This window comes from Elephas maximus, chromosome 3 (assembly GCF_024166365.1).
Source record: "Elephas maximus indicus isolate mEleMax1 chromosome 3, mEleMax1 primary haplotype, whole genome shotgun sequence".
In the NCBI taxonomy this organism is placed as follows: Eukaryota; Metazoa; Chordata; class Mammalia; order Proboscidea; family Elephantidae; genus Elephas; species Elephas maximus.
Window position 1 is genome coordinate 21839406 of NC_064821.1, and position 27878 is coordinate 21867283.

General features: G+C 42.4%; 1 protein-coding gene and 1 pseudogene across 1 annotated transcript; one reads left to right on the forward strand and one right to left on the reverse strand.

Annotated features, from left to right (window-relative positions):
• The window catches only part of LOC126074056 (olfactory receptor 7G2-like), a 678546-nt pseudogene that overhangs the window by 289681 nt on the left and 360987 nt on the right, over positions 1-27878 (reverse strand).
• Positions 233-2263, forward strand: LOC126071044 (serine/threonine-protein kinase MARK2-like). Its single transcript, XM_049875348.1, has one exon. The coding sequence runs from the start codon at positions 233-235 to the stop codon at positions 2261-2263; it is 2031 nt and encodes a 676-aa protein (XP_049731305.1).

Below are 27878 nucleotides of genomic sequence, written 5' to 3' on the forward strand. Positions count from 1 at the left end.
TTCTTGTTTTGTTTATATATACAAATTATCTTATTTTTATCAGTTTTTAAAATTTTACTTCCTCTTTTCTCATTTTACCTTTTTGATTATATTTTAACTTTTTCTCATTTTTTCCATATTTCATTAAGTTTTTAGTCACCACTTTTTAGGGTTTTGGGTTTTTAAGTTTTTAATCCTACCACCAGGGCACCTCTTATCCCAAAGCCCGCTACGCCTTCGCACCATAGCCAACATGCTGCAGAGCCACTTAGCCTTCTCTGCTGTGGAGGAAACTCATGTGGGACGCTACCACCTCCTCAGAACCATCGGCAAGGGGGCATCTGCCAAGGTCAAGCTGGCCCAGCACATCATCACCGGCCAAGAGGTAGCCATTAAAATAATTGACAAGATCCAGCACACGTCCTCCGACCTCCACAGACTATACAGAGAGATAGAAATTATGAAGGATCTCCATCATCCAAATATTGTAAAGCTGTTTGAAGTCATAGAGAATGAGCACGCCCTCTATATAGTGATGGAGTATGCAAGTGGAAGGGACCTCTTTTACCACCTAGTGAATCATGGCTTCATGAGCGAAAAAGAGGCCCAAACGAAATTCCAACAAATAGTGTCAGCGGTGAAGTACTGCCACGACAAGAGTATTGTTCATAGGGATCTGAAAACAGAAAACCTACTATTGGACAAGCGAATGAACATCAAACTTGCAGACTTTGGTTTAGGAACTGAATTCACCCCAGGGAGCAAGCTGGATACCTTCTGTGGCACTCCCCCTTATTCTGCCCCAGAACTCCTTCACGGAGAAAAGTATGACGGACCCCCAGTGGATGTGTGGAGCCTGGGAGTCATCCTATACTTCATGGTAACTGGATCTCTGCCTTTTCGTGGGAAGACCTTGACGAAGCTGCGAGAGCAGGTGCTGCAGGGACAATATCACGTTCCCTTCCACATGTCTAGCCAGTGTCAACACCTGCTCAGTAAAATTTTCATTCGTGACCCAAGAAAGAGAGCCACGTTAGAGGACATCCTAGCACATCCATGGATGAAGGTGAGCCATGAAGAAAAACAAAAGCTCTATGTGCAGCCACTCCCAGACTACGATAACCACTGGCACACTGAGGTGACGGTGAACACGGGTTACGTGCAGGAAGACATTCATGACTCACTGTTGAACCACAATTACAATGATGCGAACGCCACCTATCTGATCCTGCGTCACGACACATATGAGATTGACAGCCACACCAGCACCCTGGAACCCCAGGCTGAAGCCCATTGCACCGATAGCCACACTCCTTCCTCATCCCATGAAGTGCCTCCTACCGTCTGTCCTAAACCCAAACAGCGTAGTTACACCGAGCCCACCATTCCCACCTTTGGTTACTACATCCGCGATGCTTTGAACACTCTCTCTGAGGGAGGGATGGGGACCTCCATGGTGTCTACTTCTCCATCATTCTCCCTGGCCCTGGCCCACCTGCGGCACCAATCTACCACAGCCTGGGCACAGCCCAACCAGGACTCTGACCTGTATGCCAAGGGGAGAAACAGTGAGGTGCCACAGCCCATCACACCACCCCAGTGTGTTTCTGTGCCTTCCTCCTCAGCCTACACCATCAACGAGAGTGCCGGGGCCCCGGAGAAAACCAGTTTTACCCAGGGAATGTCAAATCTAAGCTCCGCAAATGAGGAGCACGTGCTTGAGTTACCTGACCAGCCGAGTTTGCCCCAGACTGTGAGTCTAGCCTCTTCCTCTGAGGAGCAGGTGCATGAGTTACCTGACCAGCCGAGTTTGCCCCAGACTGTGAGTCCAGCCTCTTCCTCTGTCAGCAGCCAGGGCTGGAAGCGGGCCACTGGGAGGTTCTTTAAGCTCATGAGAAGATGCCTTTGTTTTACATATGACAAAAAGGACCACAAAGCATCGGACAGCAAAGCTGCACAAATGATCAAACCTCAACAGGCCAAACCACGCTCTCTCAAATTTACCTGGAGGATGAAGATCACCAGTTCCTTGGAGCCCGACGAGATGCTGCAGGAGATCTGTCAAGTGTTGGATGCCAATGGCTGTGACTGGGATCTCACACACAAATACACACTGCTGTGTATGAATGGCACACCAGGACAACAGGACTTCACTCAGTGGAGGATGGAGGTGTGCACCCTGCCTCGGAGGACTCTCAATGGGGTAAAAGTGAAGAGAATTTCAGGGACCTCTGAGGCCTTCAATAACATTGTCTCAAAAATCACCAGTGACCTTGCACTTTAAAATGGGGGCAGCAGCTGCCTGAGAGAAAACAGGAGTTCCAAGGTTTAAGCTCCTCTGTAATTTTGAAGGCAATGTTCGGAAAACCCACCTAAAAAAGGTGCCCGAAATTCACTTCACTTGAACCCTGTTGAGCAATCATCAAGGCAGTGTGCATACCTTCATCCTCCACTGCACAAAGTCCTCTTGGCCTGCACGTCACGTGTGCACAGCAACACATATGCCCGGGAGACATCCCACTCGCAGCTGTTGGCATCGCACACTTGGCAGATCTTCCACATCATCTCGTTGGGCTCCATGGAGCTGGTTCCTCCACGTAAACTTCAGCGACAACAGCTTGGCCTCTCCAGGTTTAAGCACTTCCACCTCGTCTTTGCTCTCAGATTCCTACAGATCCGCTGCAGCAAACATGAAGCAAAGAATTCATGAAAACAAAACAAACACTCCCAAATTCATCCGTTCAGACAGACAAAGGAAAGCTTGTAATAGGGAAAGCCACTTGATTCACTAACACGGCCATCGAGATCTCTCTGGAGTCCCTTGGGATGCACTGAACAGCAAACCAGAAAGTTGTCGGTTTAACTCCACACACAGATGACTTGAAAGAAAGGCCTCCAGTCTATTTCTGAAACATCTTGAAGCTGAAGAAAATCAGACCAAGTCCACAAGAGCCAAAGTATGACCTTGAGCTTGTCCCACCTGAATTTAGAGACCATCTCAAGAATACATTCACTGACTGAACACTAATGACCGAAGACCAGGCGAGTTGTGGAATGACATCATATGTTCTTCCTTGTGAAAAAATCTGGAGTTTAGCCATCAAATTAGATCCTGGGCCATGCGAAACTCAACATGGAAGACTTTCAAGTGGGCCTAAGTATTTCAAGAATAGGCATCAATTCTATTATACATTGGATCCTTTTCTGAACCTGTTTATTGTTTTCAGAGGGAGACCACCTGCCCTATCGTCTCCACCCTAGGAGAAATTTTTCTAGCACACCCATTTATAGAACTTTAGTAGCCTTGGAGGTGGCATGCCAATAAATTTTGCCCAAATTGACCTTGCTTCTCAGCTTTTCATGGTTGGCTCTGTCTCCTGTACAGTGACATGTCTATATTTTTTAACACTGGGTATCAGTTTCCAACAAATATTTCCGTATTAATGGTTTTGGTAGGCCTAGCACACACTGGAAGCAGGTAGTTGTCAATTTGGTTAGACTCTCCCACGTGAAGAGTGCTTAGATAGCTCCATGGGATTAAATCCATTTTCCATAAGAAATTGCTTTGCTATAACCCCCCAGCAGCCATGCCTGATTACTGGGGGCACAGCCACAATTACAATTCCTATAGGACATACAAAATACTGAGTGTTATTTAAAAAAAAAAAAAAGAAACTTGTGTTTTGACAGTGTGAGAAGGTTACATTAGGGAAGAACTTCCAAGCTAGTTGTAGTTCCTGATTTTTTGAGACATGCTTTGGTCCACCTAATTTATACCATATACTTTACCTTCCTTGCATGTACTGATGAGTGACCACTGCCCTTGATCACTTAGTGGGATTCATTTCTGCCTCAGGAAAAGGGCTTGTACTGGTGGGGGAGAGAGAGCATTATAATTAGTAGGAAAATAGGTCAATACTTCTCAGGGCCTATGGTTGACAGGATTTACATTGTGAAAAATATGTAGTGCAGCTTAAGAAAGAGCAAGAGCTTGCCAAAGTGATGCGGGGGCGCTCCAAATACTGAGTTCCAATCACTTAAGCCTGTCCAGAGTCATTTCTCAATTTATTGTCCTGCTAAATGGATGGACCCCCATTACCAAATTCTACATCATTCCCAATATCTCCTCCTTTTCCTTCTTACTATTTGTACTGAGTTAGAAATATGTGGCGCTGAGCTGGCAAACCAAGACATGTAATCCTGCAAATAACACTGAACAAATCTCAGTGGCCCCCTGCCATCCCTCGCTGCTGACAGAGGGAGAGGCTGGGCTCACAATCTGAGGCAAACTCGGCTGGTCAGGAATCTCTTGCAGCTTCTCAGCATGCAAAGAGCTTAGTTTTCACACTCCCTGGAGGAAACCAGTTCCTTCTGAGATCCACCACTGCTGCTCATGGTGTGGGATGAGGAGGAAGCCTCACAGACACACTGGGAAGATGTTCTAAACTGCAGCACGTCACTGTTGCTCACCCTGGAGCACACTCCAGAGTCCTGGTTGGGCTGCACCGAGTCTGTCCTGGATTCGTGGTATATGTAGGACTGGGGTGGAGAGACTGAGGTACAGGTAGATGCCATGGAGGCCCCTGATCCTGAATCAGAGAGACTATCCAAAGCATTGTGGATGTTGCCCTGGCCAAGGTGGTCTTCACTTAATTTGTGGAATGGTCAATTCCGTGTTTGTTTGTGAAAACGTTGCTGTTCACAGAGGGCACAGGACTGGCCTTCTTTCTCTCCAGGGTGGGTTGTTCTTATGCTTCTGCTCTTCGGCCCTGACCCCTGGTCCTCCTCAGGCCGCATATTTTTTGGCATAATTGCAAGAGGAATTTTAGGTACGCCTCATGGACTAAATTATGTCCCCCCCAAAAAGTGTGCATCACTTTAGCTGGGTTATGATTCCCTGTATCTTGTGACTGTCCTCCATTCTGAGATTGTAATTTTATGTTAAAGAGGATTAGGATGGGATGGTAACGCTATCCTTACCCAGGTCACACCCCTCATCCAATGTAAAAGCAGTTACCCTGGGGTGTGGTCTGTACCACCCCTTATGTCTCAAGAGATGAAAAGGAAAGGGAAGCAAGCAGAGAGTTCGGGACCTCATACCCCTAATAAAGCAGCAACAGGAGCGAAGCTCATGCTTTGGACCTGGTGTCCCTGCACCTGAGATGCTCCTCTATCAGGGGAAAATTGATGAGAAGACCGACAGAGAAAGAAAGCCTTCCCCTGGAGCTGACACCCTGAATTTGGACTTTCAGCCTACTATATTGTGAAGAAATTAATTTCTGTTTGTTAAAGCCATCCACTTGTGGTATTTCTATTACAGCAGCGCTAGAAGACTAAGAGAGCTAGAATGGCAGCCTCGCTCTACCTCCTCTGCTTGGGTTAGCACAAGAGGGTACACTGTACACCATGGGATGAAGATCCACTGCAGGCTGCTATGGCCCTCTGTCTCAGGTGTTTTACGACCAGGAGCAAATAGATGACTATCACAACACTGTACTTTGGCATCATCAATAAGCACTGAATCTCTCACCATGTGTAACACATCACCTCAATCCACTGACGGTCACTGTAATCTGGGTGTGGCTCCACATACAGCTTTTGTTCTTCATGACCCACCATCATTCACGGATGTGTCAGAATTGCCTCTGAAATACCTCTCTCACTAGGGTCATGAATGAAAATTTTGCTCAGCAGGTATTCATACTGCATAGTCATATGGAAGGGAAAGTCCCTTCACTACCTCCTGCCATAGTATCATGAAGGTATTTCCAGCAAAAGGCAGGGATCCACCTACTAACAAATACAAAATGACTCCCAGGCTCAACACATCCACTAGGGGGGGTCTGTCATACTTTTCTCCCTGAAGAGTTCTAGGGCAGAATAAAGGAAGGGAAACTGCCACAGGAGGTATACAGCTTGTTGCCCAGGCTGAATTCATTTCCAAGGTCAAGACCTGAAAGTTTGCTGCTCATTTTCTTATCTAATAGTAGGTTTTCTCTTTTCAGGCCCCTCTGAACCATACACTTGTTATGACAATCCTGCACCGCAGACACTATCTGGCAGAATTTGGTGGCTTGAGCCCCTTTGTCCCTCATCCTGCCATGAGCCCTTGCATGATGAAACACCTCCCCTCCACTTACTTATTCCATCACTATGTGGAGTGTGTTCTCATTCTTGATGACTTCAAACAATTTCACAGTAAACACTCCCACAGCTCCATGAAGGCATTTCCACCAAAAGGCAGGGATTCACTCACCAACAAATACAAGATGACTCCCAGGCTCCACACATCCACTGGGAAGTCCGTCGTACTCTTCTCCCTGGAAGACTTCTAGGGCAGAATAAAGAAAAGGTATGATTGAAAGCCTTCATAATTTTAACCTCTCAGGATAGTCTGTGGATGCTGCAGGAGGTTGCGGGGGCTCCCTAATGATCTTACCTTATTCCCAGTGAGGAGAGCTTTAGCCAACTTCACGTTGGTGAAGGTACCTTTGCAGAGGTTTTCGAGCCTTTGGTAGTCTTACACATGGGTCTCCTCCTCAGAAGAAATGGCCGAGAGGCCTCTGCATCATCTCGGACTTGGGTCAAGTCTTACTTAGCTTAGGGCCAATGGGTCCCAACACAGGATTCAAAGTGGTAAAAACTGATGACTAAATAAAAACTAGGCCCCTGGGTGGCACAAATTGTTAAGCCCTGGATGACAAGCCAAAAGGTTAGTAGTTCAAACCCACCCAGTGGCATCTCCAAAGTAAGGCCTCGTAACTGACTCTGAAAGGTCACAACCTTCAAAACCCTGTGAAACAGTTCTACTTTGCACGTTTGGTGTTGCTGCGAACTGTTATCTACTCAACAGCAACTAGTAACATGCAAATAAAAACTTAATTAAAGGAGAAAAAGATGAGAAAAAGCATATAAAAACTAGAAAAAAATACAAAATAAGAAAATGAAAAAGTGACAAAAATCAGTTTTATTTTGGGGGTTAGTCTGTGGAGGTTGGAAGAGCTCTGCTGGATCTTGTCAGTGATCCTGGTTCTGAAAGTGGCCACGTTTGGATTCTGGCCTACTGAGTTCCAGTCTCTCATTCAGAGCCCTACCAAAGGGCAATGTTAAAATGAATCAAGTGGGTAAGTTCAGCAAGACGCTGAGATAGGTTATATGAAGCTCTCACCCCACCAAAGGGGGAAAAGAAACCTAGAAGGTGTTGCTACCGTGTGAGTATCCTGAAAAGAGTCAACAGTTGACATCAACACAGCAAATGCTGAATCAAGGAAAAGATTGCTTTAAAAAGGTAAGGCAACTTTGTGGTCTCTTTTCTTGCCCTTGCCCCATCTCTTCCCCAACTCAGTGGTCATCTTATAGTAGCAGCACTTGCTTCTGATCCCAGGGTGGGACCCTGTTCCTGGCTCCAGTTAGAGTACAGAAAATCATTGTGTGTGTCTCTTCTAATCTTTCTGGGGGATGCCTGAAGGACTAATGCAAGGACCTTGTCTCTTTGACCTAACTTACGACCCAGGCTGCTAAGGTGGCAGGCATTTATAAGGAAAGATTGCAAGAGGAACTAACAGCCCATAGAGGGCTCAGGCTAAACAGTATGCTCAAAACATACGATAGATAGCCTAAGGCCTAAAAGCCAAAAATGGGAAGTACTTCTTTGGAAAATCAGGATATTCAAAAGCAACTGTGTGTTTGGGGAAATTTAGCAGGCTACAAATACCTAGAGCAAAATTTCTGTTCAGAAACTACCTGAGAAAGACCTATACTTTTTCTCACTCTATAAGTGTTTCAGGAGTGCCCCAGCACACAGCCAATCTGCACAGACTGGGAGAAGTATTTGTGGGTTTTGTTTTGATTTTTTGTTTCTTTCTTTTTTCTATGTATTTTTAGCTCCTCTCATTTCAAAATCACTCTAAAAACATTAGATGGGAATTTCCATTTTCCATTCCACTATAAAAGGAACTTGGATGTCCCTTGCATGCTCACAATAAGAAAAACCTGAAAAGAAACAACTCTTCTTAGCTCTGTCACAGATCTGAACTCACAGAGCAATCTGCTATCCCAGAAGCTGGAGATACACATGCACTACTACAAAGAATCCCTGCTTACTGGGAACAGAGAATGCCACCACCGTTACTTCCACCTCCTGACCTAGAATCATATGTTATTAGGTGCCGATGAGTTGATTCCAACTCATAGCAGTGCAATGTGACAGAGTAGAACACCCCCATAGGATTCTCTAGGCTGGAAACGTTATGGAAGCAAACAGCCAAGTATTTTCTTCTATGGAGTTGCTGGCTGGTTTTAATCAACACCCTGTTGGTTAGCAGCCATGTGCTTAACTATTATGCCACTAGGGCTCCTTACGTCATTGCTAACTGACTAATCCCTGGAAACTGAGAGATAGAAATTTCACAGGGCCTAGCCTTATAGTACCTTCACACTTCGGGGAATTTCTCATAAAGGAGACTCACTAGGTTTTCACTGTCAAACTGTAAGAAAAAGTCTCTCATAATTCCAGTTGGAAAAAAAAAGTAACCAACTGCAAACACTACTTTGTTCTTGACAACTGTCTACCCTTAAAGGAAATGGTTCTACCACCCTTTCAACCAACCTAACCAACTTCCAATTTTTAGAGCCTAATAGACTTGAGGAAGGGGAAATACCAAACACCATCTAACATGCCACATAGGGGGAAAACTGCCTACCTTCAGTCCTCATCGAACATACACAAAAAAAAAAAAAAAAGAAAACCCAGTGCCGTCGAGTTGATTCCGACACATAGTACCCTATAGGACAGAGCAGAACTGCCCAATAGAGATTTCAAGGAGAGCTTGGCGGATTCGAATAGCCAACCCATTAGTTAGCACCCGTAGCACTTAACCACTATGCCACCAGGAAGTCCTCATCAAGCATAGGCTTGACAAAAACGTGGAAACACACACAGACTGAAGAGACTGGGTAAACAACAGGACAAGGCTCAGATATGGCACCTTTGTTAGAAATATTAGACCAGGAAATTAAAATAGCTATGATAATATGATAAGGGCTCTGGGTAAAAAGTGGACAACATGCAACAATAAAAGGGTAATGAAAATGAACAGACTGAAACTCAAAGAAATACTCAAAAAAAATCAGAAATGAAAAACACAGTAACACAAATGAAAAACGGCACTGGTTGGCTTATCAGTAGGTTGCACATGTTTAAGCAAAGAATCAGTAAGGTTGAACATTTGTCAGTGGAAACTTGTCAAATTGAAAAGAAAAAAGAGTGAAAGAGAATAAGAAATGGGGGACAATCCCAAAAAGTCTAACAGATGCATAGAGGGAATACCAGAAGCAGAAGAGAAAAAGGAACACAGGAAATATTTAAAGTTTTAATGGCACAGTATTATCTAAAACTGTTGCCAGACACCAAATCACAGATCGAGGAGCCCATAGAACACTAAGCAGGATAAATACCAAAACATCTAAATCTGGGAATAGGATATTGAAAGTGCAGATAATTACACAAAGAGGAAAAACTTACATAAACAAGAGGAAACAAAAACACTATAGCTATAAAGGAACGAGGATTAGAATTCACCAGACCTCCCCAGAAACCACGCAAGCAAGAAGAGTGTGCAGTGATAAACGTGAAGTGTGAAAAGAAAACTCTAGCTGAACACAAGCTAAACAACAGATGTTTCAGTGACCACCTATAAACAGGAATACATTCATTCCAAAAAGTCACTAAACAAATACAGTAAAATAACCTTCAAGAATTTAATTTAAAAACATTAAAAGGGAAAGGTGCATAATCTGATTTCCAGGTTACCACTTTATAATATTAAAATGTCCACTTAAAAAAAAAATATTACAACGCATACAAGAAAAAGAAAATTTGTTCCATTGAAAGGAACAAAATAAACTGACAGAAAACGTTCCAGTCCACACATCAGACTTACTAGACAAAGACTTCAAAACGACTGTCTTAAATATGCCTAAAGAGCCAAAACCAAACATGGAGAAATATCTAAAGGAAATCAGGAAAACTATGAAAGAAAATGAGGCTATTAATAAAGAAAGAAAGCCATTAATAAAGAGATAATATAAAAAGAAACCAACAAAAATTCAGCAGCTCAATAGTGCAACCACTGAAATAAAAATTTACTAGAGAATGCAAACATTTCAGAAAGAAGAAGAAACTATCAATAAATTTGAAAAAAGGGATATTGAAATTACTGAGTCTCAAGAGCAAAAAAAAAAAATAAAAACAAGTAAACAAAGCCTATGAGATCTGCTAGACACAATCCACACAACCAGCATTGCTACCCCCAAAGGAGAAGAGGGGGAGAAAGTGACAAAAATCATACCTGAAGAAATGATAACTGAAAAGTTTCAAAACTTCATGAGAGATGTGTATCTACAAAACTAAGAAACAAATTTCAAGGGAAATACACTCAAAAAAACAAAACAATCGTATTAAAACGGAAATCTAGAACATCACTCTTTTTCCAATAGCATCTAAAAAAGAAAATACTGACGAATAAATTGAACTTAGCAGTCAAAAGCTTATACACTGAAAACTACAAAATACTGCTGAAAGAAATTCAAGAAGACCTAAATAAACGGAAAGGAATACCGGTTTCATGCAATGGAGGACTTAATATTGTCAAAACGGCAATTCTACCAAATCTATCTGCAGAGTCCGTGTAATCCCGATGAAAATTCTAAAACCCATTTTTACACCAATGGAAAAGCCAAACCTCAAGTTCACCTTGATTTGCTAGAGGCCCTGAATCCAAAATAATCTTCAAACACACGGATCAAAGTCACATGACTCACACTTCTCAACTTCGAAACAATTGCAAAGCTGCAGTAATCCAAACTGTGTGCTATCGGCATGTGAATAGACATACAGACCAACAGAATGGAATTCAAACTCTACGAATAAACCCAAGCATATCTGGTCAATTCATTTTCAACAAGGACGCCAAATCCATTCAATGAGAAAAGAGTCTCTTCAACAAATGGCACAAAGAAAACTGGATTTCCACATGCAAGAAAAGGAAGCTCAACTTCTACCTCACATCATACAAATAACTCAAAATGATCAGTCAACTAACTAAAGATAACAACTAAAGTCATAAGATTCTTAAATAGAAGAAATTAGAGGGATTTGGCAATGGGTATTTACATATGACAGAAAAAGCATAAACAACAAGATAAAAATTGGATTACGTGCAAGTTACAAATTTTGTCCATCACTGTTTAGGAAGCATTGAGTTTGTGTTTATAGGATAGAAAATTTGGCAAGGGATATTAGTGACAGTTGCACAACATGATTGATATAACTGGTGTTACTGAACTGTGTACGTGAAGATGCTGAATTGCAAATGGTTTGTATAATTTCACAACAATAAAAAAGGTAAAAATAATCTTTAAGAAGTAAACACGTTCTAAGGCAAAAACAGACATTATCAAGAAATTAAAAAGAAACCTTAGGGGGTGGAGCTAAGAGGGCAGACTAGGAAGATGCTTCTATCCAGCCCTCTTTACAACAAAGACCTGAAAAACAAGTGAAACCAGTATATTTGCCACAAGCTCCGAGCCCTGAGCATAAAAGGCAACCTTAGACAGGAACTGAGGGGCAGGGGAAGGAAGAGACCGTTCAGAAGCAGACAGGAGTTACCGGACCTGAATCGCAGGGAGCCCTCAGGCACCATTCCTGGAGCAGAGCGGCTAGGCAGTGGCAGCTCCGCTTCCAGAGCAAGTCCTGGGGCACACTCACCTCCTCCTGAGAAGCTGCCTAAGTGTGTCCCGGGGGGAGGGGCCACGGAGGCCGAAGGGGATGGGGTGGGGCGGGGCACAGTGGGCGGGGCCGAAGGGTGGGCAAGGAGAAGAGCAGTGACTCCTGGGGCCAGGGTCACAGCACCTTAGGTGCCTCTGGGAGGAGGCAAGGGAATTGAAATGGGAGAATCTGGGAACAAGAGCTCTCTGCCCATTTTTAAATTGGGTTGTTTGTCCTTTTTGTTGGAGACTGTCATGAGCTGTATAGATATTATACGTATTTTGGATATTGTACCCTTATTTCCCAGATAGTTTCCAAAATTTTCTTCCATTCTGTAGGTTTTCACTTTCTTGATCATGCTCTTTGATGCACAAACGGTTTTCATTTTGTTGAATTCCAACTGACCTATATTTTCTTTTGTTGCTCACATTTTGGTGTCATATCTAAGAATCTCCCTAAGAATCAGCCATTGAAAACCCTCCGCAACACAGTTGTACTCTGACACACTTAGGGTTGCCATGGTCTGAATACCCTGGATGGCAACTGGTTTTTCTCTAGGCTCTTTCTAGTGCCTGTGTTTTCTATCTCCCTCTACAGGTGACTTTCTGTAGCTTACCAAAATTCCAGGTGGTCTTAGCAAAAGAAAAAAAAAAAAAAGAAATTTTTTTTTTTTTTTTTTGTAGGAGCACATTAATCTTATAGCCAAAAAAAGCTGGGAATTCTCTGCCGTGTTTTCAGTACCTGGGTCAACAGATAGGTCATGGGTTCAGCCCATCATTGTGCACATATTAATGTGAGACTAGCCTCTGGATATTGCTAATAGATGTCAGTGGTTAAGGAACTAGGGTCACATGTGTGGTTTCAGGAAAAGGTCAGCCAGGAGAGGGCAGTTATGGACTCTGTACTAAAATTAGGTTAGCACAGCAAGCTAAACAGAGTTAGACTGATCATCTTGTGCAGTGCTCTGGCTAACGTCATAGGCAAATTTGGGCTGATTAAAAAAAAAATATATATATATATATATATTCTTCCTTGTGAAAAAATCTGTAGTTTAGCCATCAAATTAGATCCTGGACCATGTGAAACTCAACACGGAATACTTTCAAGCGGGCCTAAGTATTTCAAGAATAGGCATCAATTCTATTATACATTGGATCCTTTTCTGTACCTGTTTAATGTTTTCAGTGGGAGACCACCTGCCCTATCGTCTCCACCCGAGGAGAAATTTTTCTAGCACACTCATTTATATAACTTTAGTAGCCTTGGAGGTAGCATGCCAATAAATTTTGCCCAAGTTGACTCTGCTTCTCAGATTTTCATGGTTGACTCTGTCTCCTGTACGTTGGGATATCTATATTTTTTTAAGAATTCCCCAGGAGAGTAACATCCGGCATCAATTTCCAACAAATATTTCTGTATTAATGGATTTTGTAGGCTTAGCACACACTGGATGCAGGCAGTTGTCAATTTGGTTACAATCTCGCATATGAAGAGTGCTTAGATAGCTCCATGGGATTAAATCCATTTTCCATATGAAATTTCTTTGCTATAACCCCCCAGCAGCCATGACTGACTACTGTGGGCATGGCCAGATTTACAATTGCCATACAACATACAAATATTGACTATTATCAAAAATAAAAAAAACCTTGTGTTTTGACAGTATGAGAAGATTAGATTAGGGAAGAACTTCAAAGCTAGTTGCAGTTCCTGATTTTTTCAGACATGCTTTGGGCCACCTAATTTATACCATGTACATTGTCTTCCTTGCATACACTGATTAGTGAACACTGCCCTTGATCACTTAGTGGGATTCATTTTTGCCTCAGTAAAAGGGCTTGTACTGGTGGGGGAGAGAGAGCATTATAATTAGTAGGAAAATAGGCCAATACTTCTAAGGGCAGACATTGCTGACAGGATTTATATTGTGAAAAATATATAGTGCAGCTTAAGAAAGAGCAAGAGCTTGCCAAAGTGATGCGGGGGCGTTTCATATATTGAGTTCCAATCACTTAAGGCTGTCCAAAGTCATTTTCCCAATTTATTCTCCAGCTGAATCAATGGACCCCCATTATCAATTTCTACATCATTCCCAATACCTCTTCCTTTTCCTTCTAGCCACTTACAGTGAGTTAGAAAATGTGAGGCTGAGCTGGCAAAACAAGACATGTATTTCTGCAAATAAAACTGAATAAATCTCAGTGGAACCCTGCCATCCCTGGCTGCTGACACAGGGAGAGGCTGGGCTCACAATCTGAGGCAAACTCGGCTGGTCAACAATCTCTTGCAGCTTGTCCACATGCAAGGAGCTTAGTTTTGACACTCCCTGGAGGAAACCAGTTCCCTCTGGGCTCCACCGCTGCTGCTGATGGTGTGGGATGAAGAGGAAGCCTCACAGACACACTGGGAAGATGTTCTAAACTGTACCACGTCACTGTTGCTCACCCTGGAGCACACTCCAGAGTCCTGGTTGGGCTGCACCGAGTCTGTCCTGGATTCGTGTTGCAGGTAGGACTGGGCTAGGGAGACTGAGGTACAAGCAGATGCCATGGAGGCCCCTGAAACTGAGTCAGATAGACTATCCAAAGCATTGTGGATGTTGCCCTGCCCAAGGCTGGTCTTCACTAAAGGTGTCGAATTCCCACTTTCCTGTTTGTTGGTGGAGACGTTGCTGTCCACACAGGGCACAGGACTGGCCTTCTTTCTCTCCAGGATGGGTAGAGAGCTGACAGGTGTGTTGTTGTGCTACTCCTCTTCTGCCCTGACTCCTGGTCCTCCTCAGGCCACTTATTTTTTGGCATAATTGCAGGAGGAATCTTAGGTAGGCCTCATGGAATAAATTATATCCTCCCCGCAAAATGTGTGTATCGCATTAGCTGGGTCATGATTCCCCGTATCCTGTGCTCCTCCTCTATTCTGGGATTGTAATTTTATGTTAAACAAGATTAGGATAGGATGGTAACGCCACCCTTACCCAGGTCACGTCCCAGATCCAATGTAAAAGAAGTTACCCTGGGGTGTGGTCTGTACCACCTCTTATGTCTCAAGAGATAAAAAGGAAAGGGAAGCAAGCAGAGATTTGGGGACCTCACGCCACCAATAAAGCAGCAACAGGAGCGAAGCGCATCCTTTGGACCCAGTGTCCCTGCACCTGAGATGCTCCTCTATCAGGGGAAAATTGATGAGATGACTGACAGAGAAAGAAAGCCTTCTCCTGGAGCTGACACCCTGAATTTGGACTTTTAGTCTACTATACCATGAAAAAAAAAATTTCTCTTTGTTAAAGCCATCCACTTCTGGAAATTATAGCAGCACTAGATGTGTCGGAATGGTAGGCTCGCTGTACCTCCTCTGCTTGGGTTAACACAAGAGGGTACACTGTACACCATGGGATGAAGATCCACTGCAGGCTGCTATGGCCCTCTGTCTCAGGTGTCTTATGACCCAGGAGCAGATAGGTGAGTATCACAACACTGTACTTTGGCAACATCCATAAGCACTGAATCTCTTGCCATGTGTAGCAAATAACCTCAATCCACTGGGCGTCACTGAAATCTGGGAGTGGCTCCACATACAGCTTTTGTTCTTCATGACCCACCATCATCCACGGATGTGTCAGAATTGCCTCTAAAGTACCTCTCTCACTGGGGTCATGAATGAAAATTTTGCTCAGCAGGTGTTCATACTACAGAGATATATGTGGGGGAAAGTCCCTTCACTACATCCTGCCATAGCATCATGAAGGTATTTCCAACAAGAGGCAAAGATTCACCCACCCACAAATACAAGATGACTCCCAGGCTCAACACATCCACTGGGGGGTCTGTCATACTTTTCTCCCTGAAGAGTTCTATGGCAGAATAAAGGAAGGGAGACTGCCAGAGGATGTTTACAGCTTGTTGCCCGGGCTGAATTCATTTCCAAGATCAAGACCTGAAAGTTTGCTGTTCATTTTCTTATCCAATACCAGGTTTCCTGTTTTCAGGTCCCTCTGAACCATACACTTGTTATGACAGTCCTACACCACGGACACTATCTGGCAGAATTTGGTGGCTTGAGCCCCTTTGTCCCTCATCCTGCCATGAGCCCTTGCATGATGAGAAACCTCCCTTCCACTTACTTATTCCATCAGTATATGGAGTGTGTTCTCATTCTTGATGACTTCAAACAATTTCACAGAAAACACTCCCACAGCTCCGTGAAGGTATTTCCAACAAAAGGCAGCGATCCACTCACCAACAAATACAACATGACTCCCAGGCTCCACATATCCACTTGGACGTCCGTCGTACTCTTTTCCCTGGAACAGTTCTAGGGCAGAATAAAGAAAAGGTATCATTGAAAGACTTCATAATTTTTACCTCTCAGGATAGTCTGTGGATGCTGCAGGAGGTTGCGGGGGCTCCCTAATGATCTTACCTTATTCCCAGTGAGGATAGGTTTGGCCAACTTCACCTTGGTGAAGGTACCTTTGCAGAGGTTTTCGAGCATTTGCTAGTCTCACACATGGGCCTCCTCCTCAGAAGAAATGGCCGAGAGGCCTCTGCATCATCTTGGACGTGGGTCATGTCTTACTTAGCTTAGGGCCAATGGGTCCCAACACAGGATTCAAAGTGGTAAAAACTGATGACTAAATAAAAACTAGGCCCCTGGGTGGCACAAATTGTTAAGCCATGAAAGACTAGCCAAAAGGTTAGTAGTTCAAACGCACCTAGTGGCATCTCCAAAGTAAGTCCTCGTAACTGCTTCTGAATGGTCACAACCTTGAAAACCCTGTGAAGCAGTTCTCCTTTGCACTTTTGGGGTTGCTGTGAGTTGTTATCTACTCAACGGCAACTAGAAACACGCAAATAAAAACTTAATTAAAGGAGAAAAAGCATATATAAACTAGAAAAAATAAATAGGGAAAAAAGAAAACGATAAAGTAACAAAAATCATTTTTATTTTGGGGGCTACTGTGAGGAGGTTGGATGAGCTCTGCTGGGTCTTCTCAGTGATCCTGGCTGTGAAGATGGGAATGTTTGGATTCTGCTCTGCTGAGTTCCAGTCTCCCATTCAGAGCCGTATCAAAGGGCAAAGTTAAAATGTATCAAGTGGGAAAGTTCACCAAGAGGGTGAGATAGGCTATATGACGCTCTTATCCCACCAAAGGGGGGAAGAAAAACCTAGAAGCTGTTGTTACCCTGTGAATATCTTGAAAACAGTCAGCAGTTGACATCAACACAGCAAATGCTGAATCAGGGAAAAGGTAACTTCACAAAGGTAAGGCAACTTTGTGGTCTCTTTTCTTGCCCTTTGCCCCATCTCCTCCCCAACTCAGTGGTCATCTTACAGCAGCAGCACTTGCTTCTGATCCCAGGGTGGGACCCTGTTCCTGGCTCCAGTTAGAGTACACAAAATCATTGTGTGTGTCTCTTCTAATCTTTCTGGGGGATGCCTGAAGGACTAATGAAAGGAGATTGTCTCTTTTACCTAACTTATGACCCAGGCTGGTACGGTGGCAGGCATTTGTAAGAAAGATTGCAAGAGGAACTAACAGCCCATAGAGGGCTGAGGCTAAACATTATGCTCAAAACATACAAAAGATTGCCTAAGGGTTGGGAGCCAAAATAGGGAAGTACTTCTTTGGAAAATCAGGACATTCAAAAGCAACTGTGTGTTTGGGGACATTTAGCAAGCTATACATACCTAGAACAAAATTTATGTTCACAAACTACCTGAGAAAGACCTATACTTTTTTCTCACTCGTTCAGTGTTTCAGGAGTGCCCCAGCACACAGCCAATCTGCACAGGCTGGGAGAGGTATCTGTGGGTTTTGCTTTGATTTATGTTGTTTCTTTGTTTTTTCATTAGCTCCTCTCATTTCAAAATCACTGTGAAAACACTAGACGGGAATTTGCATTTTCCATTCCAGTATAGAAGGAAATCGGATGTCCCTTGCACGCTCACAATAAAAAAAAAACCTGAAGAGAAACAACTCTTCTTAGCTCTATCAGAGATCTGAACTCACAGAGCAACGTGCTATCCCAGAAGCTGGAGATACACATGCACTACTACAAAGAATCCCTGCTTACTGGGAACAGAGAATTCCACCACCATTCCTTCCACCTCCTGACCTAGAATCATATGTTATTAGGTGCCGATGAGTTGATTCCAGCTCATAGCAGTGCAATGTGACAAAGTACAACACCCCCACAGGATTCTCTAGGCTGGAAACATTAAGGAAGCAAACAGCCAAGTATTTTCTTCTACGGAGTCACTGGCTGGGTTTTAATCCCCAACCTGCTGGTTAGCAGCCAAGCGCTTAACTATTATGCCACTAGGGTTCCTTGCTTCAATGCTAATTGACTAATCCCTGGAGACTGAGATAGAAATTTCACAGGGCCTAGCCTTAAGGTACCTTCACACTTCGGTGAATTTCTCATAAAGGAGACCTACCAGGTTTTCACTGTCAAACTGTAAGTAAAAGTCTCTGATAATTCCAGTTGGAAAAAAAAAAGTAACCTACTAGAAGCACTACTCTGTTCCTGACAACGGTCTACCCTCAAGGGAAACGGTTCTACTAACCTTTTTTTTTTTTGGTCTCAATTTTCTTTCTTTTTTTAATTTTTAATTAATTTTTATTAAGCTTCAAGTGAACATTTACCATTCCAATCAGTCTGTCACATGTAGGTTTACATACATCTTACTCCCTTCTCCCACTTCCTCTCCCCCTATTGAGTCAGCCCTTTCAGTCTCTCCTTTCGTGCCAATTTTGCCATCTTCCCTCTCTCTCTATCTTCCCATCCCCCCTCCAGTCAAGAGTTGCCTACACACTCTCCAGTGTCCACCTGATTTAATTAGCTCACTCTTCATCAGCATCTCTCTCCCCCCCACTGACCAGTCCTTTTCATGCCTGATGAGTTGTCTTCGGAGATGGTTCCTGTCCTGTGCCATCAGAAGTTCTGGGGAGCATTGTCTCTGGGATTCCTCTAGTCGCAGTCATACCATTAAATTAGCTATGGTCTTTTTACGAGAATTTGGGGTCTGTATCCCATTGGTCTCCTGCTCCCTCAGGAGTGGTCTGTTGTGCTCCCTGACAGGGCAGACATCGATTGTGGCCGGGTACCAACTAGTTCTTCTGGTCTCAGGATAATGTAGGTCTCTGGTTCATGTGGCCCTTTCTGTCTCTTGAGTTCTTAGTTGTCGTGTGACCTTGGTGTTTTTCCTTTGCCTTTGCTCCAGGTGGGTTGAGACCAATCGATGTATCTTAGATGGCCGCTTGTTGGCATTTAGGACCCCAGGCGCCACAATTCAAAGTGGGATGCAGAATGTTTTCATAATAGAATTATTTTGCCCATTGACTTAGAAGTCCCCTCAAACCAAGTTCCCCAGACCCCAGCCCCTGCTCCGCTGACCTTTGAAGCTTTCATTTTATCCCAGAAACCTCTTTGCTTTTAGTCCAGTCCAATTAGGCTGACCTTCCTTGTATTGAGTGTTGTCTTTCCCTTCAACCAAAGCAGTTCTTATCTACTGATTGATCAATAAAAAGCCCTCTCCTTCCCTCCCTCCCTCCCCCTCTTTGTAACCACAAAAGTATGTGTTCTCCGTTTTTTCTATTTCTCAAGATCTTATAATAGTGGTCTTATATAATATTTGTCCTTTTGCCTCTGACTCATTTCGCTCAGCATAATGACTTCCAGATTCCTCCATGTTATGTAATGTTTCAGAGATTCGTCACTGTTCTTTATCGATGCGTAGTATTCCATTGCGTGAATATACCACAATTTATTTACCCATTCATCTGTTGACGGACATCTTGGTTGCTTCCAGCTTTTTGCTATTGTAAACAGAGCTGCAATAAACATGGGTGTGCATGTATCTGTTTCTGTGAAGGCTCTTGTATCTCTAGGGTATATTCCTAGGAGTGGGATTTCTGGGTTGTATGGTAGTTCTATTTCTAACTGTTTAAGATAACGCCAGATGGATTTCCAAAGTGATTGTACCATTTTACAATCCCACCAGCAGTGTATGAGAGTTCCAATCTCTCCGCAGCCTCTCCAACATTTATTATTTTGTGTTTTTTGGATTAATGCCAGTCTAGTTGGTGTGAGATGGAATCTCATCGCAGTTTTAATTTGCATTTCTCTAATGGCTAATGATCGGGAGCATTTTCTCATGTATCTGTTGGCTGCCTGAATATCTTCTTTAGTGAAATGTGTGTTCATATCCTTTGCCCACTTCTTGATTGGGTTGTTTGTCTTTTTGTGGTTGAGTTTTGACAGAATCATGTAGATTTTAGAGATCAGGCGCTGCTCGGAGATGTCATAGCTGAATATTCTTTCCCAATCTGTAGGTGGTCTTTTTACTCTTTTGGTGAAGTCTTTAGATGAGCATAGGTGTTTGATTTTTAGGAGCTCCCAGTTATCGGGTTTCTCTTCATCATTTTTGGTAATGTTTTGTATTCTGTTTATGCCCTGTATTAGGGCTCCTAGGGTTGTCCCTATTTTTTCTTCCATGATCTTTATCGTTTTAGTCTTTATGTTTAGGTCTTTGATCCACTTGGAGTTAGTTTTTGTGCATGGTGTGAGGTATGGGTCCTGTCTCATTTTTTTGCAAATCATATCCAGTTATGCCAGCACCATTTGTTAAAAAGACTATCATTTCCCCAATTGACTGACACTGGTCCTTTGTCAAATATCAGCTGCTCATACGTGGATGGATTTATATCTGGGTTCTCAATTCTGTTCCATTGGTCTATGTGCCTGTTGTTGTACCAGTACCAGGCTGTTTTGACTACTGTAGCTGTATAATAGGTTCTGAAATCAGGTAGAGTGAGGCCTCCCACTTTCTTCTTCTTTTTCAGTAATGCTTTGCTTATCTGGGGGTTCTTTCCCTTCCATATGAAATTAGTGATTTGTTTCTCTATCCCCTTAAAATATGACATTGGTATTTGGATTGGAAGTGCGTTATATGTATAGATGGCTTTTGGTAGAATAGACATTTTTACTATGTTAAGTCTTCCTATCCATGAGCAGGGTATGTTCTTCCAATTAAGTATGTCATTTTGAATTTCTTGTAGCAGAGTTTTATAGTTTTCTTTGTATAGGTCTTTTACATCCTTGGTAAGATTTATTCCTAAGTATTTTATCTTCTTGGGGGCTACTGTGAATGGTATTGATTTGGTTATTTCCTCTTCGGTGTTCTTTTTGTTGATGTAGAGGAATCCAAGGGATTTTTGTATGTTTATTTTATAACCTGAGACTCTTCCAAACTCTTCTATTAGTTTCAGTACTTTTCTGGAGGATTCCTTAGGGTTTTCCATGTATACGATCATGTCATCTGCAAATAGTGATAGCTTTACTTCCTCCTTGCCAATCTGGATACCCTTTATTTCTTTGTCTAGCCTAATTGCCCTGGCTAGGACTTCAAGTACGATGGTGAATAAGAGTGGTGATAAAGGGCATCCTTGTCTGGTTCCCGTTCTCAGGGGAAATGCTTTCAGGTTCTCTCCATTTAGAGTGATATTGGCTGTTGGCTTTGCATAGATGCCCTTTATTATGTTGAGGAATTTTCCTTCAATTCCTATTTTGGTAAGAGTTTTTATCATAAATGGGTGTTGAACTTTGTCAAATGCCTTTTCTGCATCTATTGATAAGATCATGTGGTTTTTATCTTTTGTTTTATTTATGTGATGGATTACATTAATGGTTTTGCTGATATTAAACCAGCCTTGCATACCTGGTATAAATCCCACTTGATCAGGGTGAATTATTTTTTTGATGTGTTGTTGGATTCTATTGGCTAGAATTTTGTTGAGGATTTTTCCATCTATGTTCATGAGGGATATAGGTCTAAAATTTTCTTTTTTTGTAATGTCTTTACCTGGTTTTGGTATCAGGGAGATGGTAGCTTCATAGAATGAGTTGGGTAGTATTCCGTCTTTTTCTATGCTTTGAAATACCTTCAGTAGTAATGGTGTTAAGTCTTCTCTGAAGGTTTGGTAGAACTCTGCAGTGAAGCCGTCTGGGCCAGGACTTTTTTTTGTTGGAAGTTTTTTGATTACCGTTTCAATCTCTTTTTTTGTTATGGGTCTATTTAGTTGTTCTACTTCTGAATGTGTTAGTTTAGGTAGGTAGTATTTTTCCAAGAATTTACCCATTTCTTCTAGGTTTTCAAATTTGTTAGAGTACAATTTTACGTAGTAATCTGAAATGATTCTTTTAATTTCATTTGGCTCTGTTGTGATGTGGTCCTTCTCGTTTCTTATTCGGGTTATTTGTTTCCTTTCCTGTTTTTCTTTAGTCAGTCTAGCCAACGGTTTATCAATTTTGTTAATTTTTTCAAAGAACCAGCTTTTGGCTTTGTTAATTCTTTCAATTGTTTTTCTGTTCCTAATTCATTTAGTTCAGCTCTAATTTTTATTATTTGTTTTCTTCTGGTGTCTGATGGATTCTTTTGTTGCTCACTTTCTATTTGTTCAAGTTGTAGGGACAGTTCTCTGATTTTGGCTCTTTCTTCTTTTTGTATGTGTGCATTTATCGATATAAATTGGCCTCTGACCACTGCTTTTGCTGTGTCCCAGAGGTTTTGATAGGAAGTATTTTCATTCTCGTTGCTTCCTAAGAATTTCCTTATTCCCTCCTTGATGTCCTCTATAACCCAGTCTTTTCTCAGGAGGGTATTGTTCATTTTCCAAGTATTTGATTTCTTTTCCCTAGTTTTTCTGTTATTGATTTCTAGCTTCATTGCCTTGTGGTCTGAGAAGATGCTTTGTAATATTTCGATGTTTTGGAATTTGCAGAGGTTTGTTTTATGACCTAATACGTGGTCTATTCTAGAGAATGTTCCATGTGCGCTAGAAAAAAAAGTATACTTTGCTGCAGTTGGGTGGAGAGTTCTGTATAAGTCAATGAGGTCAAGTTGGTTGATTGTTGTAGGTAGGTCTTCCGTGTCTCTATTGAGCTTCTTACTGGATGTCCTGTCCTTCTCCAAAAGTGGTGTGTTGAAGTCTCCTACTATAATTGTGGAGGTGTCTATCTCACATTTCAATTCTGTTAAAATTTGATTAATGTATCTTGCAGCCCTGTCATTGGGTGCATAAATATTTAATATGGTTATGTCTTCCTGATCAATTGTCCCTTTTATCATTATATAGTGCCCTTCTTTATCCTTTGTGGTGGATTTAAGTCTAAAGTCTATTTTGTCAGAGATTAATATTGTTACTCCTTTTTTGCTTATTGTTTGCTTGATATATTTTTTTCCACCCTTTGAGTTTTAGTTTGTTTGTGTCTCTAAGTCTAAGGTGTGTCTCTTGTAGGCAGCATATAGATGGATCGTGTTTCTTTATCCAGTCCGTGACTCTCTGTCTCTTTATTGGTGCATTTAGTCCATTTACATTCAGCGTAATTATAGATAAATAAGTTTTTAGTGCTGTCATTTTGATGCCTTTTCATGTGTGTTGTTGGCCATTTCATTTTTCCACATGCTTTTTTGTGCTGAGACGTTTTTCTTAGTAGCTTGTGAGGTCCTCATTTTCATAATGTTTAACTTTATGTTTGTTGAGTCATTACGTTTTTCTTGGCTTTTCTCTTGAGTTATGAAATTGATATTCCTTTTTGTGGTTACCTTATTATTTACCCCTGTTTCTCTAAGTAAAAACCTAACTTGTATCGTTCTATATCGCCTTGTATCACTCTCCATCTGGCAGTTCAATGCCTCCTATATTTAGTCCCTCTTTTTGATTATTGTGATCGTTTATCTATTGATTTCCATGATTTCCTGTTATGTGAATTATTTTGTTTATTTATTTATTTTTTAGAATTAATCTTTGTCTGTTTTTGTGCTTTCCCTATTTGAGTTGCGTTCATATCAGGACGGTCTGTTTTGTGACCTTGTATCGTGCTGGTACCTGATATTATTGGTCATCAGGCCAAATAATCTCCTTTAGCATTTCTTGCAGTCTTGGTTTAGTTTTTGCAAATTCTCTAAACTTGTGTTTGTCTGTAAATATCTTAATTTCTCCTTCATATTTCAGAGAGAGTTTTGCTGGATATATGATCCTTGGTTGGCAGTTTTTCTCCTTCAGTGCTCTGTATACATCGTACCATTCCCTTCTTGCCTGCATGGTTTCTGCTGAGTAGTCTGAACTTATTCTTATTGATTCTCCCTTGAAGGAAACCTTTCTTTTCTCCCTGGCTGCTTTTAAAATTTTCTGTTTGTCTTTGGTTTTGGCAAGTTTGATGATAATATGTCTTGGTGTTTTTCTTTTTGGATCAATCTTAAATGGGGTTCGATGAGCATCTTGGATAGATATCCTTTCGTCTTTCATGATGTCAGGGAAGTTTTCTGTCAGGAGTTCTTCAACTATTTTCTCTGTGTTTTCTGTCCCCCCTCCCTGTTCTGGGACTCCAATCACTCACAAGTTATCCTTCTTGATAGAGTCCCACATGATTCTTAGGGTTTCTTCATTTTTTTAATTCTTTTCTCTGATTTTTTTTCAGCTATGTTGGTGTTGATTCCCTGGTCCTCCAGAAGTCCCAGTCTACATTCTAATTGCTCGAGTCTGCTCCTCTGACTTCCTATTACGTTGTCTAATTCTGTAATTTTATTGTTAATCTTTTGGATTTCTACACGCTGTCTCTCTATGGATTCTTGCAACTTATTAATTTTTCCACTATGTTCTTGAATAATCTTTTTGAGTTCTTCAGCAGTTTTATCAGTGTGTTCCTTGGTTTTTTCTGCAGTTATCCTAATTTCATTTGTGATATCTTTAAGCATTCTGTAAATTAGTTTTTTATATTCTGTATCTGATGATTCCAGGATTGTACCTTCATTTGGGAAAGATTTTGATTCTTTTGTTTGGGGGGTTGGAGAAGCTGTCATGGTCTGTTTCTTTATGTGGTTTGATATGGACTGCTGTCTCCGAGCCATCTCTGGGGAACTAGATTTTCCAGGTAATCAGCTAAAAAAAAAATGCAGTCAGATCCCTATCTGAATTTGCCCTCTGGCTCAGGGTATTCGGATGTTAATGGATCCACCTGGGGAGGGTGGGGGAGGGATCAGAGAGCTAGGAGTGTAGCACCACAGAATATAGAGCTGATCCCCGCGTTCACGCTCCGCCCCCGTCCGCCAAAATCCCAGCGGGACGGCTCCCCGGCTGGGATGCTACTCTCCCCACTCCAAGACCAGTCACTTCCTCCCGGGGACTTCTCCCTCCGGTGCGCCGCACCGCTCGCGCGAACTGGGTGCGCGTCTCCCGCACGAACGGGTGGGCCCGCCCCCGGGGTCTATTCAGGGGAATATAATTGGACCCCGCGCTCACGCCCCGCCCGCGCACGCCCAAATCCCAGCGGGACGGCTCCCCGGCTGGGACGCTGCTTTTCCCGCTCCGAGACCTGTCACTTCCTCCCGGGGACTTCTCCCTCCGGTGCGCCGCACCGCTCACGCGAACTGGGTGGGCATCACCCGCACGTCCAGGTGGGCCCGCCCCCTGGTTCAATTCAGGGGAATATAACTGATCCCCACACTCACACCCCGCCCGCTTTAGCCAAAATCCCAGCGGGACGGCTCCCCGGCTGGGACGCTGCTCTCCCCACTCCAAGACCAGTCACTTCCTCGTGGGGACTTCTTCCGCTGGTGCGCCGCACCACACGCGCGAACTGGGTGGGCGTCCCCTGTACGAACGTGTGGGCCCCGCCCCGGGGTCGCTTTAGGGAAATATAGCTGATCCCGTTGCTCGCGCCACGCCCGCTTCCCGTCAAACTCCCGGCGGGACGGCTCCCTGGCTGGGACGCTGCTCTCCCCGCTCCAAGATCCGTCACTGCCTCCGGGGTGCTTCTCCCAACGACTGCGCCGCTACGCCACCCAGGCCAACCAGCTAGACTTCCTCCCGGGATGGGTTCGGGGGGGTAGGGCTGTGCCCCTTGTCTGTGCCGTCTGCCCCCCTGGGCTCTGCCCCAGATCGGGCTCCGAAGGTCACCTGCCTGGTATGCTGGCTCCTATTTCTGAAAACGGTCACTGTCTGCCCATATTTGTTCGTTTTCCGTCTCTAAGTCTGTGTTTGTTGTTCAGAGTTCGTAGATTGTTATGTATGTGATCGATTCACTTGTTTTTCCGAGTCTTTGTTGCAAGAGGGATCCGCGGTAGCGTCCTCCTAGTCCGCCAACTTGGCCCCGCCTCTCTACTACCCTTTTAACCAACCTAATCAACTTCCAGTTTTCACAGACTAATAGACTTGAGGAAGGGGAAATACCAAACACCATCTAACCTGCCACATAGAGGGAAAATTGCCTCACTTCAGTCCTCATCAAACATACCAAAAAAAAAAAAAAACCCAGTGCTGTCAAGTCGATTCCGACACACAGTACCCTATAGGACAGAGCAGAACTGCCCCATAGAGTTTCCAAGGCGTGCCTGGCAGATTCGAACTGCTGACCCATTAGTTAGCACCCGTAACACTTAACCACTACGACACCACGGTTTCCTCATCAACCACAGGCTTGACAAAAACGTAGAAACACACACAGACTGAAAAGACTGGGTAAACAACAGGAGAAGGCTCAGATATGGCACTCATGTTCGAATTATTAGACCAGGAAATTAAAATAGCTATGATAATATGATAAGGGCTCTGGGTAAAAAGTGGACAACATGCAACAGTAAAACGGTAATGATAGTCAACAGACTGAAACTCTAGGAAATATTCTAAAAAATATGAGAAATGAAAAACAGTAACAGAAAGGAAAAATGGCACTGACTCGCTTATTAGTAGGTTGCACATGTTCAAGGAAAGAATCAGTAAGGTTGAAGATTTGTCAGTGGAAACTTGTCAAATTGAAAAGAAAAAAGAGTGAAAGAGAATAGGAACCTGGGACAATTGCAAAAGGTCTAACATATGCATAGAGGGAATACCAGAAGGAGAAGAGAGAAAGGAACAGAGGAAATATGTGAAGTTTTCATGGCAGAGTATTATCCAAAACTGTTGCCAGACACCAAATCGCAGACCGAGGAACACAAACAACACCAAGCAGGATAAATACCAAAACATCTAAACGTAGGAATATCACATTGAAAGTGCAGATAATTACACAAAGAGGAAAAACTTACATCAACAAGAGGAAACAAAAACACTACACCTGTAAAGGAACAAGGATTAGAATTCATCAGACCTTCCCAGAAACCACGCAAGCAAGAAGAGTGTGCAGTGATAAACGTAAAGTGTGAAAAGAAAACTCTAGCTGAACACAAGCTAAACAACAGATATTTCAGTGACCACATGTAAACAAGAATACGTTCTTTCCAAAAAGTCACTAAACAAATAATATAACCTTCAAGAATTTAATATAAAAAAAAAAATTAAAAGGAAGGGTGCATAATCTGATTTCCAGGTTACCACTTTATAATATTAAAATGTCCACTTTAAAAAAAAAATAATCACAACACATACAAGAAAAAGAAAATTTGTTCCATTCAAAGGAACAAAATAAACTGACAGAAAATGTTCCAGTCCACACGTCAGACTGACTAGAAGAAGACTTCAAAATGACTGTCTTAAACATGCCTAAAGAGACAAAGGAAAACATGGAGAAATAACTAAAGGAAATCAGGAAATTTATGAAAGAAAATGAGACTACAAATAAATAGATAGAAAGCATAAAAAGAAACCAACAAAAATTCAGCAGCTCAGTAGTGCAACTACTGAAATAAAAATTTACAAGAGAATGCAAACATTTCAGTGGGAAGAAGAAACTATCAACAAATTTGGAAAAAGGGAAACCGAAATTACTGATTCTCAAGAGCACCAAAAAAAATGAAAGAAAGTAAACAAAGCCTATGAGATCAGCTAGACACAATCAAGATGACCAGCTCTGGTACTCCTGAAGGAGAAGAGGGGGAGAAAGTGACAAAAATCATACTTGAAAAAATGATAACTGAAAAGTTTAAAAGTTTGATGATAGATGTGAATCTACAAAACCAAAAAAAAATTTTTTTCAAGGAAAATACACTTAAAAAAAGCAGAACACTCCTATTAAAGGGAAATCTAGAACATCACTCTTTTTCCAAAAAAAGAAAATATTTAGGAATAAATTCAACTTAGGAGGCAAAAGCTTATACACTGAAAACTACAAAATACTGCTGAAAGAAATTCAAG